This window comes from Mauremys reevesii, linkage group 1 (assembly GCF_016161935.1).
Source record: "Mauremys reevesii isolate NIE-2019 linkage group 1, ASM1616193v1, whole genome shotgun sequence".
Lineage (NCBI taxonomy): Eukaryota > Metazoa > Chordata > Testudines > Geoemydidae > Mauremys > Mauremys reevesii.
In genome coordinates, this window is record NC_052623.1 from 66386161 (window position 1) to 66400821 (window position 14661).

At 43.5% G+C, this 14661-nt stretch overlaps 1 protein-coding gene across 21 annotated transcripts in view; it reads left to right on the top strand.

The window, feature by feature from the left end:
* ENOX1 (ecto-NOX disulfide-thiol exchanger 1) overlaps positions 1–14661 on the top strand; it is a 521099-nt gene that overhangs the window by 471344 nt on the left and 35094 nt on the right. For 19 of the 21 annotated variants that reach the window (XM_039485148.1, XM_039485204.1, XM_039485217.1 and 16 more), the window contains one exon: positions 10746–10853. The exons of 1 other annotated variant lie outside the window; for it this stretch is intronic. In XM_039485148.1, coding sequence (XP_039341082.1) covers positions 10746–10853 — 108 coding nt within the window. Of the gene's footprint in view, positions 1–10745; positions 10854–11141; positions 12719–14661 lie in introns of those variants that run through there. One more of the 21 variants, XM_039485306.1, reaches the window with a different exon arrangement.

Genomic DNA, 14661 nt, shown 5'->3' on the forward strand with positions numbered 1-14661 from the left:
ATAGCCTTCACCTAGCTGATATGCTGGATTTCCCTTCATTGTAATTTATAAAAATTCATTAATTACCTTTTAATTTGCCCAGTCTCCTATTAGGCCTGGTCATATGTTAATATAAATGCTGCAGTGTGGCTAGCTTCATTTACAACTCATTTCTAAAGCACGTGCTGCCATCTCCTTTGACTCGTCTTTCACATTTTCTTGTTTCCTTGGTGATTTGTCTGGTCTCATCAGTGTCTTGTTACTAATGCATATTTGCTCAGATGGGAAGTTGCGCTCCCATTATTCAAGGCTGCCATGCACTGGCCATTTATGATATGAAATCCTGTTTTAGTAATGTAGAAACTTGATATTCCAGCTAATCCATAGAGCTAATAGGTTTGATGGCTACAAATTGTGCGTGCGTGCGTGTGTATGTGTGTGTGTTCCTTCATTTTGCTTCATTTTTTTCTTTAACCCTAAGGAGAATTCTGTCAATAAATGTTTACATTCTTCTTTTCTTCTTTTGTTTGTAAATAGCCTCTAAGAAGCTTGAAACATATTTCCCTTGCTGATTTTTGGCCTTTTCCATTTTGCAGGTTCTGAATTCTCTTTATTTGTGTAGAATAAAGTTTTTAATTGACTTGACTGGGTTTTGCTTTCAAAAAAAAGAAATTGCTAGCCTGGATAGCTAATGGAATTCATGATGGGACAGGGAGACTTTCACCACTAGATCTCTGATTCAAGTCTGCCCCAGGGGAAATAGTTCCATTCATGCATGAATAAGAACTATTCACATGAGCAAACGTTGCTAGATCAGATCCTAGGTTGTTAGTGACTGAAAACTGTCACCCTCTGATGTCTGTTTGGTAGTCTAATTTAACTGGTTTGCTACAGATCCTGTTCAGTGGAAATGCCACAGCCATTTCAGAGGCTGGGAGGAGAGCTCATATCCCCTCCCAGGTAACTGAGTGGACAAGATATGCTATAATGAATACCTTGTTATAACAAACTTAAAGGTAATAATTGGAGATATACCAATCTCCTAGAACTGGAAGGTCATTGAGTCCAGCCCCCTGCCTTCACTAGCAGGACCAATTTTTGCCCCAGATCCCTAGGTGGCCCCCTCAAGGATTGAACTTGCAACCCTGGGTTTAGCAGGCCAATGCTCAAACCACTGAGCTATCCCTCCCCCCAGGTAACTTGGTTACCTCGTCAGAAATGTTCATTATAGCAAGTGTAATGTACTTAAATTTTTAGTAAAGTTAAATTCTTATTATCATTTTGTGTTTCACTTCCAGCAGCACTAAACAAAATTGTGACTGAAAGAGCAACAGTAGAAGCATTTGGTGGTATAACAGCTAAATATATTGGAATGGCAGGGGTTCTTTTTTAATATCCTAAAAACCTTACAGTCTTAAATATGACCTAAGGCCTTGTAGTCTATTTCTAGAATATGCTTGTTGGGCTATTTAGATAGCTGGTTATAAAAGATGTTTTCATGGTGGAGCCGTTCACTAGGGACGGTTTGTCCATTGTCCTTGCGGGGTGGGGTGTATACTTATGCATATACGTCTATATGCATGTATATAATATATATTACGTTTATACATACAGTATTTCTTTTGGTAAATGCAGGGCTTGGGGGAAGTATTCAGTGGCTTTGCGATGATGATAAACAGAAAGCTATTGCTTTACCTTTAGGGATTTTCATATGTTTGGGGGTATTCTGTTTTGTATGGATGTCAGCATTCCTAGCCACGCTGGCACCACATTGCACACAGCCTGAGTAATTCAGCTGGCTTCTAGAATGCCTTCTATATTTAATATTTCAGAAAAAGAGAAGATTGGTTTAAGATGGTAATTTGCTGTTTGCACTTTTGAAATCTGTGCAGTATGGGTGATACTGAACTTTATTGGAAGATGTTCAGCATTGGAGATAGGGAATGTGTAAAAAATAAAATAAAAAAAAAAAGCTACCTTTTACAATCTGCAGGGCTGCTTTGATAACAGCTATTTTAGTCCTCATGAATGATTCCAGATTAATAGCACTGGAGATTGAAATTTTCTGATTATGTATAAAGCAGATACAGGAGAGTCAGTGGTAATGTAAGCAAACTCCTTGTGATGGGGTATACAGATTTCACATTGGGAAACACAGGATTAATGCGTTTATGTGGGCTCAGTTGGTCCCACCCAACCACAGCTGTGAGAGAGGTCAGACTTAGAGGGAGGAGCTTAAAAAGGGAAACACAACACAGTTAGCATTAGACCAGACCTCTAGGCTTTGACTCCTGGAGAGAGGACTGGCTGAAGGCAAGAGCTCCTTAGATGACCTGGACCTATTCCAGAAGTTCATCTTTCATAGACTACCAAATGGCCATCTGTAGATGATTATTTTTGTTCAGTGTACACCTGTGCAGCTTTCAAACCAGTGACTGGTAGAGGATAAAGCCTCTGCAAACATCTAAGGCATAACAGAGCCACGAGCAATACATGTCATGGATTTTTAACGAATAGATCTTGTCCGTAAAAGGCTGACCACTTTCACTGAGAAAATTGCAGAATTGCTGATTGAAGAAAATGCAGGAACGGTATTAAAGTTATGGAAAACCAGGCACCTTCAGTAAATGTTCACACCGGGGATAAAGTGGTTGGAAGTAGTTGATAGTTGAACAAATGAGCAAGTACTTTGGTGACTGTGCTAAAAGCAATTGATTATAGTCTGTGAGTATCTACATGAGGAACAAATATTTAGTAAAGGGCTCTTTCAATCGAGCAGAGAAAGGTATAACACGATTCAAGGGCTGGAAATCAAAACTAGGCAAATTCGGACTGGAAATGTCGTACATTTTTTGACAGTAAGAATAATAAGCCATTGTAACAATTTACCCAGGGTCATGATGGCTTCTTCATCACTGACAAGTTATAAATTAAGACTGGATGTTTTTCTGAAAGTTACACTCTAGGAATTATTTGGGAGAAGTTCTATGGCCTGTGTTACACAGGAGGTCAGACTAGATGATCACAATGGTCCCTTTTAGTCTTGGAATCTGTGAATCTAGGGCGGGGCATAGCGAGCATTGAGACAAGGCAGGAAGAGATAACGTGAGTTAAACAGAGAATCAGACAATTGGGGGATTGGGACTGTCAGAGGGGCAGGAGGAATGGAGATACCAGGAACAGGCAATACAAACAAAAACACAAAAGGATTCCAGTTTTACCTTAAGTTAATGCAATTGCACATTAAACTGAAGAGCAGAAGAAATATCTATGTCAATTTTTAATAAGCATAATAATTTCATAAGCAAAATAATTCAAAATAATTAAATACTGTTATTTTGTCATAGTTGCTTGGGACCTTCATGAAATGACTGATAATTTTACACAGGGCTGGTAACACCACATTACATTATTAAGGTTGCCTGTCCCTTCCCATTATCAGACCCTGTTTTCAGTTGCTTATCACTTTGCCAAACTTCAACTGTTTAGGCTGAAATTTTGAATGCTTAGTGTTTTGCCTTAGGTTGAATTATTTTAGAAAATTTCAGTCAAAACAGTTTAACCTTTTCTGAGAATAAGGCTAGAGGAAAATGGGTTGTTTTGCAAAATTAAAAAAGTTGTGACAACCTTTTTTGACACCTCCCTTTGGAGCAGGGACTTTACATTTATCAGGGGCATGGCTTTGTGTCAGTGACATGCCTTTTGCTGGTCACATAAAAATCTGTCCAAATTTGGCTAAGTTATAAATCTTTGGAAAATTGCAGTTCACACATGATCAGATACTTCTTAGAATTTAGCAGCTAAAATCTCTGAAGATACCGTCTCACCCAAGTGCTTCAGCACTCCTAGCACTGACCAAACTGAATGTGGTCCACCCGCTTACAGCTCCTATAGGTGACCAGATTGCACATGTGCCGTCCCACAGAGCAACTGAGCATCATTCATTCCGGGGGAGAGTGGTGAAGCTGGACTTAACTCGTAATTGTAGCTCCTGGATGTTCTGGGCATCAGAGCACCAGAACTGAGAGAAAGGAGTCTGCCTCTCCTGTGCTCCCAATGACCCTCCTCCCGCTGCCCTGGCAGCATGGAGGAACAAGCTGCCTGATTTGAATATCAAGAATATAACAGCTGGAATGGGGAGAAGGAAAGGAGACTGGTGAGACTGGAACTATGGGCGGGGAAGGGCACAGAGAAACTTGCTGGGAATTGTGTGTAGGGAGATGTGATGAAGTGGGAATTTTCCTACTGTTTTGTATGAATACTGTGTGTGTGCCTCAGTTTCCGTTATGTGTTGCACAAGTGTCTAGGTGGTGGGACAAGGGTGTGTGATTGTTGCACTGCCGTCTAGCTGCCTGGGCCCAGACAATGGCTGGATATTCTGTATCCTGGCAACTGATGGTCAAGGCCCATCCTCTGCCAAGATCCAGCCGGCTGCAACGTGTTGGAGAACAAAGAGAGAGGTGGAGACCAGGTGACCAGTTTGTCTGGGAAAGAAACAAAGGATGGAGGAGGGGCAACTAGGCGTGACTGAGGGTGGGCTCCTGGAAGCTGGTCAGTCTTCTGGTTTGGGGCTTTGGAGGAGAGTTCTGGGTTCTGGATCTCCCCAAGATGGGCTTTGCTGAATCTTCCTGCTTTCTGTGCTAATAAGAACAGTTCTGTGCTGTGTTCCAGATAACTAATAAACCCTTCTGTTTTACAGTGCTGGCTGAGAGTCACTGCTGACTGCAGACATTGGGGGTGCATGGCCTCTTGGGGGGGGTGTAAGGCTTCCCCCAGTGTCCTATTCGGGTGGACTTACTGCAGAGAGCCCACAGCATGAAACGGGTGCTGAACGCTTTGAGGTCAGACCCAGAGGCACAGAAGCCAAGGAGGCTTCCCCTAGTGAGAGTATGCCCGGAAGGGTTGTCACACTACAAGAAGGTCTTGTCTGAACTTCATTCAGAGCGGTTCCAGAGTACCAAGCCTGTTCACCCACAACAGGGGGTACTGGGACTAGTTGAGCAGGGAGACTGGACCTGAGAGCCTGGAGAAGCTGTGACTAGTTGGGCAAAGAGACTAGTAGCCAGGAGAGGCCAGGAGTGAGGGGAAGAGATATACCTATCTCATAGACCTGGAAGGGACCCCGAAAGGTCATCGAGTCCAGCTCCCTGCCTTCACTAGCAGGACCAAGTACTGATTTTGCCCCAGATCCCTAAATGCCCCCCTCAAGGATTGAACTCACAACCCTGGGTTTATCAGGCCAATGCTCAAACCACTGAGCTTCCCTGTGGGAAGTGGTGGCCAGCACATCTCTTGGCCTGTGCCACTTCCAGCAGCCCCCATTGGCCTGGAGCAGTGAACTGTGGCCAGTGGGAGCTGCGATGCTGAACCTGCAGACGCAGCAGGTAAACAAACCAGCCCGGCCCACCAGGGGCATTCCCTGAACAAGTGGTGGACTGGCTTTGAGAACCACTGCTCAAGAACACACTCTCTTCCAAAGCCTAGAAAAGAACCCAAGACTCCTGAGTCCCAACATTCCTCTGCTGTCAGAAAATATCTGTGAAACCCACTGGCAAAGTGCACGTTTCGTCCACTCCCTCTGATGCTGGGTCCACACAGAGAATGACAACCTACTACTTCTGACAGTTATTTCATTGGCTCAAGTGGCAGAGATTGGTGTAGTGGATCTGCAAGGTCCTACCATACTGATGACCTGTGTTGGCATCAATATGATGCAACATGGTGAATTCTTTAGTCCAGGGGTCCCCAATCGGTGCCCATGGGAGCCGCGTCCTGGCCGGTGGTGTTGGGTCATTGTAAGCATTGTGAATGTATATACAGATAATATTTAAAGACTTATGTATCTATACTAAAAATTATATTCTTAAGGTCTTGGAGTTATGGCAGGTCACCAGGATTTATCATACCTGCTGCCTGAAAGGAACATTTTCAAGTTAATAAACCCCTATCTCCCTGTCTGGTCATTTGTGTATTGTATGTCTCACAATATATGCCTTCTTGCATCCTAAGCCGGGGTGGAATGAATGATTGCAAAATCTACAAAAGAGAAAAATTTCAGGGTGAACAAACTGCAGAGGGGTGTCCTGCTTATGAACAAAGATTGTTATGGTATATCTTGGGGTGCAAGGAAACACAGAATCTTTCACCCAGGCAATCTGACAGCATGTCATGGAAAGACGGTCATAGCCAGCCTGTAAAGCGAGGATTTTGGTTGAGCAATACTCTACAAGATGTGAGAGCATCTTGTGGATTAAGTCTAGGCTCTAAAATGCGTGTTATGTTTTCATAGGTAACCATTTGTTTCCAATACTTCTGCTTGCTACTACTTGAATCTCCATGTTTTGTTAAATAAACTTATGCTTGATTTAATTACAACTTATCTATAAGATTACGTCTTCACTACCCGCCATATCAGCGGGTAGCAATCGATTTCTCGGAGTTCGATATATCGCGTCTCATCTAGACGCGATATATCGAACTCCGAACGCGCTCCCGTCGACTCCGGAACTCCACCACCGCAAACAGCGGTGGCGGAGTCGACGGGGGAGCCGCGGACATCAATCCCGCGCCGTGAGGACGGGTAAGTAATTCAAACTAAGGTTCTTCGACTTCAGCTACGCGAGCTGAAGTTGCGTACCTTAGATCGAACCCCCCCACCTAGTGTAGACCAGGCCTAAGTTCTGCATGTTAAGCGGGGGGAGGGCGGGGGGGCGTGATCTGGGTTGCACTGGAATGCTGGGGTTTACTGTTTATTTGGAAGCAGCAAATCTGTGATCAGTATGAATGTCCTGTCCACTGCTTCCAAATAAACTGGACACTCCAGGGAGACGCTCGGAGGATTCAAGGATTGGGGTTTGCCTATTGCTCACCTGTAGAGTGACAGTGGGGCCTGCAAGACTGAGAGAGGAGGGTCTTTGTTGCCTATGCCCAGTGGAGTATGGGAGTTGACCCACAGCAGGCACAGACAAGGCTTCCTCACGCTAAGGGCAGGTGGTTGTGAGATGCCTCCAGGAAGCATCTCAGGCACTCAAAAATTTGTGGACATTTTTTATCTTAATCTGTGCCTCTATTCCCCGTCTGTAAAATGGGAATAATATTACGCCCTCACTTCTCAGGGGTGCTGTGAAGATAAATTCATTAATGTCTGAGGAGCACTCACATATGTAGTGATGAGCACCATGGAAAAGCCCATGAGGAAATGGATAATTCTGCTTTCAGAGCAGAGTTTGAATAGTATGAGGTAAATAAGTCGTATGGCTACACATTGAACAGTGAGGATAAACCAAATATCAAATAGTTGCTCATTAAGTGAGCACCGTCCATCCTTTACGCAGAACGGGACAGGGGTCCTGTGGGGGAAAAAAATGTCCTGATGTAGTTAGAGTGTGTCGTAATCTGTATACACATTAGGATTGAATTAAGGTTGCACAGGAAACCTCCATTCTGGCTAACTTTGGAGGACTTGACTTTGCAACCCTAATAATGTTTCTTTAGCATAGTTGTTCATGTGTAATATGTAAGCACTAGAGCCGAGCGAGAACAGGATTTTCCATTCTATGAAAAAATCTGAGATTTTGAAAACTTCTTTTTCTGTAGAGAAAAGAAAAAGAAATCTCACAATTTTTCACAAGATGGCAACAAACAAATCTTCCAGGAAACCAGCCGAGGAAGCCAGCCAAGTAGGGAACCAAGCTAGAGGAGCCTAGAAGCTGGGGCTCCCAAGGCTTCTAGGCTCTCAGGTGCCACTCAGTCTACCAAGCAGGCTACTGAGGAGTCAGGAAGTCCAGGCTCCCCAGCAACTCACCAGATGGAGCTTGATGGGTCAGAAACCTGCCTGATTTTCATTGGAATTTTGACATTGCCCTGCAGAATTGGGGCTTTCTGACAGAAAAATGTTCCGATAGAAAATTCCCAAGCAGCTGTAATGAATGTGTATATTTAATAACAGTGATATACAGGTTGACTAGGTGCTCACCTTCTCCATGTTCTCACCACAGCAAGTTTATGGTACCTTTATTAGCTGCCTCAGACCACTCAGCAGACCCAGATGCATTTTCTGCTGGTAAATCTTAAAACATATATAGCTTCAAGGCTTCAAAAGAACGTAGGAGTGAGAAGCCACTAAAGCAGTGGTGCCCAAACTTTTCCTCTTGGGCCCCCTGCTTACCAGGAATGGAATGTGTCCATATCCCCCCCTGGCCGGGAGCAGAGTTGTGGCTGGGCCAGGGGCCGGAAACGAGGGCTGGTGGCTGAGAAAGGGGTCTGGGAGTCGGCGGTCAAGTCACAGCTGGAGCCAGGGCAGCAGCTGCGGCTGGGGGATGGGGCCAGAGATGGGGCTGGAGCGGAGCTGGGGGCAGGGCAGGGCTGGGTGGCACTCCCTCCCCGCCCCACCATGGAGTCTGGCCTGAGCCCCACCATGTCCCCTTGGACGTTTCTCCGTGCCCCACTAGGGGGACGTCGCCCACAGTTTGGGAACCACTGCACTAAAGCAACCTAGCTATAGTTTGGATTACCGTCACAAATACAAAAAGATGATTTATCAAAATTTACTTCCATCTAGCTGTGGTGACCCAGCAATGCCATGGGAGGTTGAAAAGTCTGGGAGTGTTCATAGGAAGAAGTTTATGTAGATTGTCTAGCCCAGGAACCAATGGGACTGAAACAATTTTTAATATTTGCTTCCACTTGCTATGCAAACTTTGTCAATCAGTTTAGATATGTGTCATGGCCCAAATTGTATAAACGTGTAAGCTATTTAGCATGTTAATAAATGGGACATTCTGTTTCATAAATGATTATTATTTGTTTGGTTTCATGTGGCTATATGTTGTCTGATGGAATGCGATGCTTTGGATTTTCTGAATCGCCCTGGAAAATGAGCACAATTAATTGGAAAATGGTGTGTGTGTAATGGCAGTGTTAGAGACCTTTAAAACATTGAATTAATCCATCCAGCTGGTAGTCATTCACATCAGGAATTCTGTATCAATCTCTACTCAAGCCTTGATGCTTCAGACATTTCCACGCAGCTCTAAAAGCAGGTTTTGCACAGCACTGAAGAAGAAACTTTGATGCTTAATACTGCTAACTACATGATATAAAATTTGCGCACTAAAAGGGCCCACAGCATTAGCTGAAGTCAGAGAGTTATGGGTACTAAACACCTGGGTAAATTAAGCCTTAAATGTTTACTATGTATAACACCAGTAACTGAAGTTTCTTGCTACTAATGCAATTGTTCACTTACACACTCTGTTAAAAAATAGTAATCAAAGTACCATGTTTTCACAACAAATAATTTTTCCTTGCTTGATTACTAAAAGGAGAGATACTAAACCAGTTTGTAATCTCTTGATTGTATTTATTTGCTAGTTAGCAGGGTCTAGTACAGGGGTTGGCAACCTTTCAGAAGTGGTGTGCCGAGTCTTCATTTATTCCAGGGGTCGGCAACCTCTGGCACGCAGCTCTCCAGGATAAGCACCCTGGCGGGCTGGGCCAGTTTGTTTACCTGCCATGTCGGTAGATTCGGCGGACCACAGCTCCCACTGGGCGTGGTTCACCATCCCAGGCCAATGGGAGCGGCAGGAAGCAGCGTGGGCGAGGGGCATCCTGGCCACAGCTTCCCGCCACCCCCATTGGCCTGGGATGGCGAACTGCGCCCAGGTTCGGTCCGCCAAACCTACCGACGTGGCAGGTAAACAAACTGTCCCGGCCCGCCAGGGTCTTACCCTGGTGAGCCGGGTGCCAGAGGTTGCTGACCCCTGGTTTATTCACTCTAATTTAAGGTTTTGGGTGCCAGTAATACATTTTAACATTTTTAGAAGGTCTCTTTCTATAAGTCTATAATATATAACTAAACTATTGTTGTATGTAAATTAAATAAGGTTTTTAAAATGTTTAATGAGATTAATTTAAAATTAAATCAAAATGCAGAGCCCCCCGGACTGGTGGCCAGGACCCAAGCAGTGTGAGTGCCACTGAAAATCAGCTTGCGTGCTGCCTTCAGCATGCGTGCCTTGTCCTCTCTATACAGAAATACATAACCAGTGACCAGTTCCTGGCAAGTCCCAATGTCTGTTCATGACTTACAACTGGATGGAATGAGGGGAGCCAGGCCCTTAAAAAAGTCTCTATGTTTCAGAAATTCTCAGCGGAAGAATAATCTTTTGGTCATCATTTTGTGTTTTGACAGATCACATCAGCAGTTTTCTTGGCTGATGCATTGATTGTAGGGCATCCGTCTTGCTGATCTAATAACACATCACCATCATAGCATGAGAAGAAACAAAATGTTTAGTCTTCTTGGCAACTAAGTGCAAATGCTTTCCAGAATATTGCTTTGTGTTGAATGAAATGGCTTTGGGCCAGTGACTAATTAGAGTAAAGGGTTGTGCTTGTGAATTATGCATGTACTGTAGTGTTTACCCTAGTATTGTTAAAACCACAGCATATACTTCTACAAATGACGTTGTTGTTCAGATGGATGTGACAGTCCTTCTGTGGATGATATACTCTACCAAGTGTTTGTGCTTTAGTGTAACAAATAGCTTAACGGCACATTTACAAATGTATTCCTTGTGTTGTACTGCAGTGGAAGGAAATCCAGATGGAAGTAATTTACATCCTGTTCAACTTAGACACAACAGACTTAGTAACAATAATAAATATAGAAATAATGTGGAAAATGTTGCTTGCAGTGAAGATTTACAATATTTAAGATTGCTCAGATTCTGATGGTGCTAATCACACTCTTTTTGCCTACCCAGCAATTGCTGAGTATACAGGAAGAATTAAATAACAAAAAATCTGAACTGGAGCAAGCAAAAGAAGAACAAACACATACACAAGCCAGGCTTAAAGTTCTTCAGGAGCAGGTGAGTGCTTACATTGAGCATAATCCTTATTTAGGACTACACCGGAGGGCCTGATCCTGCACCTTTGAAATCAGTGGAAGTTTGGCCATTGACTTCATTCTAATCAGTATATGATCTTATGTGACCTGTGTGTGATCTAATGAGCATATACAAAGTTTAGCTGAAGTTAATTGATAGTATAGTTTGGGGAAACTTTGTCAAAGTGAAATTGAACTCTGTCAGTTTTGCAATATCAGATATTTAATCTCACATCTTGTATAACATTTTCTGTTATGTTCCTCCACACAGATACCAGTGATGTGTGAATGATTTCTATCTGAAAACAAATGAATTTTGGGAGAGTTCAATATACCAGCAAAGCAAACATATTTCAAAAAAGCCAGCCATTTCTTTTAAGACTAGTAGTGGGGAAAATGAGTTTAGCATCTCCTGTATTATTCATGCAGACACATGTATACAAAGGACTGAATCATGATGACATAAAAAAAAATCTCCAGTGCATCAGTGCACTTATCTAACTGTGGTGAGAAGCAAACCTTTTATATACTCTGCAAATCTGATCGTTTCATTTTTGCTTTCATTGATACTGAAGTGCTGTATGACATTGATAAGTGTATTTGAAAATATTGTCTAATATGCAGGGCAAGATGGATCATTTCACAGCAAAGGATGATCTGTGCCTGTTTGTGTAGTACTGGAGATGAAATACTGTGTTGTCCACGCACACAGAGTATACAAATAAATGTTGTGTGTCAACAATTTGATTGTGGAGACAGTAGTCACCACTCCATAGTTTTTAGCTGAAGTAGACAGTGGACTGGTTTTTTGATTGATTAATGTAATCTAGTAAAAAAAATTCAGAAGTGTACGACGTAAATTATTTAGATGTCAAGGATTCAAAAAGTCTATGGTTTTCACAATTTTAAAAAATCCTTCTGAATTTTTGAATGTTTACATATTTTTAAAGTTATGCACATCGGACTTGTCGTCAGATGCAGTTGGCACAAATATACATTATAATCTGACAATCCAGATCCTGCAAAATAAAGTTTTGACTTTAAAAAAATATTTCTAGCGCTTACGGTTGCAAAGTTAACTTTCTAAATGTGAACTGATATAACGCCATCTTAGACAAAAGCGTATGAGGAAGAATGGATTTGATTACAATTTTTTTGGCACCTAAAACATCAGATGAGAAATGGGCTAAGGGACCTGCAGGATCTATATACTATATAGGAAACATAAATATATATACAGGGTATTTTAGGTCTCAATTTTACCATATGTTAGTAGCATTAAAAGGACAGCATTATAAAATACTGTTTAAAAATATTTTTACTATAGCACTCAAAATATTATAAAACATGTAGGAAGATCTTACAATCTGACAACCACCATAGTGCAACTACGTTTTCATTGCAAATATCTGTGACATGCTGAATATTGAAAATCAGGGGCAGTCAAATAAATGTGAACATTTAACATCAAAATAAAAGCACAGGGGCTAATGGATTGATTGTATTATAATTTTTTATATTACATTCAGCAAAACCCACTATTTTTAAAAGTTAATTTAAAGCTGAGGCAGAATTTCCAGCCTGTTGCACTGAAGTGCCACAGAAACCAAAGTTCTTAGTGCAGAATTTTGATCCAGCTGGGCTTTGATCTGTATATTTTTACACATGGTTACCTGTAGAATGTGAATGATCCTGTAGAACAAATGCCCCCCTCCCAAAAAAACCCCCATGGGCATTTCAGTACACTGCTAATGTGGTAACCCTTCTGGTTTCCTTTCAGGTTCATGAAGGCAGGGGTGGCTCCAGGCCCCAGCAGGCCAAGCGCGTGCTTGGGGCAGCAAGCCGCAGGGGGCACTCTGCCGGTGCTGCAAGGGCGGCAGGCAGGCTGCCTCCGGCGGCTTGCCTGCGGAGGGTCCGCTGGTCCCTCTGCAGACAAACCGCTGGAGGCAGCCTGCCTGCTGTGCTTGGGGCGGCAAAATCCCTAGAGCCATCCCTGCATGAAGGGTAGCCCCTTGGCAATTGCTGGCTCTAGTTCAGTGTGATGCATCCGCATGCTCTTTGCTGGTAACCACGCTTGCCATTGAACAGCGATAGAGCCTGCCTCTGGGGTAGGGCAGCTCCTGTTTTTTCCAATATTGTATGTTTTTCAGAGGTTTCTGTTACTATTTTATACCATTTAGGATATAAGATAAGAATATAATTTAAACTTAAACAAAAAAAATTGGAAAAAAGGGATGTTACCCTTTGTGTGTCTGCATCTAGGCGTTTTTTCCTTAACATTTTCTACTATCGCTACCCCCAGTGCAATGGTGGGCGTTCTAGTGTAGACAAGGCACCAGTGGCCACTAGCATTTTATCCTCTGCGCTGTCTAACCCTGCTCAGAGCAGATGGCACAGAGGTGAAAATGTCCACAACTGCCAATGCTGTGGCTACACAAGAGTTACCATCTATGAAACTTACCAGTGGTGGTCATGGGCTGGAAAAAATTTGGGGGGGAAAAGTCTAATATATACATTTACCTAGAGGCAGATTCCAGTCTCTAGCAGAGTGAGAGTGTAGTTCAATGGTGAATCTGAAGTCATCATCAGTAGAATACATGCTGCCCAACTCAAGTAATAGCCAGTGATTGTAGGGTGGCTGCATTTGGTGAACCTGAAGAAGGAGGGGGTAAAGGTAAGTAAACATTTGAAATTAGCTAACCTCCCTTGCCTTTTTATTTTGAGCAATGAGCAGGTTATCTTAAACAACAAGACAAAAGCCTGCTCTTCTGACCTCTTACTCGTGTGAGGGAGTCCAGCAGTACTCAGCAGGACTGCTTGAGTAAGGATGACTTGTGTCATTAAGAGTGTGCAGAATCAGGATTGAAATTACTAACTTTTGAGTTACCACAGAATATAATTTAATATAAAACTTCATAACTTTGGGGCTTTGTGGAAGTGATTTTCTTGATCTCTGAGAGGAATCAACTGTTCACACTGTCGCCTCCTAGTGACCATTTGTGCAGTGTTGTGGTTTTACAGAGTGGCTTGCAGGGCCGGCCTTATGGGTGGGCGATGTGGGAAAATGCTCAGGGTGCCATGGTTAGGGGAGCACTGTGGTCAAGAGGCAAGGCAGGGTGGGCCTGGGGTCTGAGGCTGCAGAAGGGAGCTCAGGGCAATGGGGGGGAGGATGGGGAGTGGGGAGCCCAGGGAGGCAGTGGGGACCAGGGGAATGGGGATAGATGGGGAGGTAAGTGGGGACCGGGGTGGTGGGGATGGATAGGGACTCTGTGGGAGTCAAGGGGATGGGTGAGGGGATGGACGGGGAGGCAGAGGGGCTAAGGGTGATGGGGAATGAAGGGGGTCTGGGGTAGGCAGCAGGGGCCAGGAGTGATGGGGGGGATGGTTGGGGTGTCCACGGAGGCAGCAGAGGCTAGGGTGGCTGGGTGGGGAGCCAGAGGCAATGTGGAGGATGGATGAGGAGGCAGCGGGGGCAAGGTGCTCCAAAATACAAGTTCACCCAGGCTGCCATTTTCCCTCAGGCCAGCTCTGGTTGCTTGTCATTTCATGGAAGTGGTGCCACATTCATATGGAATGCATTGGACTGCTCTAACTATAAATAGCATCTGTTCTGAATCAAACATACTGGTGTCCATTTTTACCACAATTTTAGGGTTGTTCTCACACAATAAAGCATTTGTGTTAGGCAGAAAAGATATCTCTTATAACAACTGCTACTTCCTTAGTAAAAACAGGTTGAAACAAAGGCATACAGCAGAAAGAGCTGTTTACTCCCCCACTCTCATTTTGAA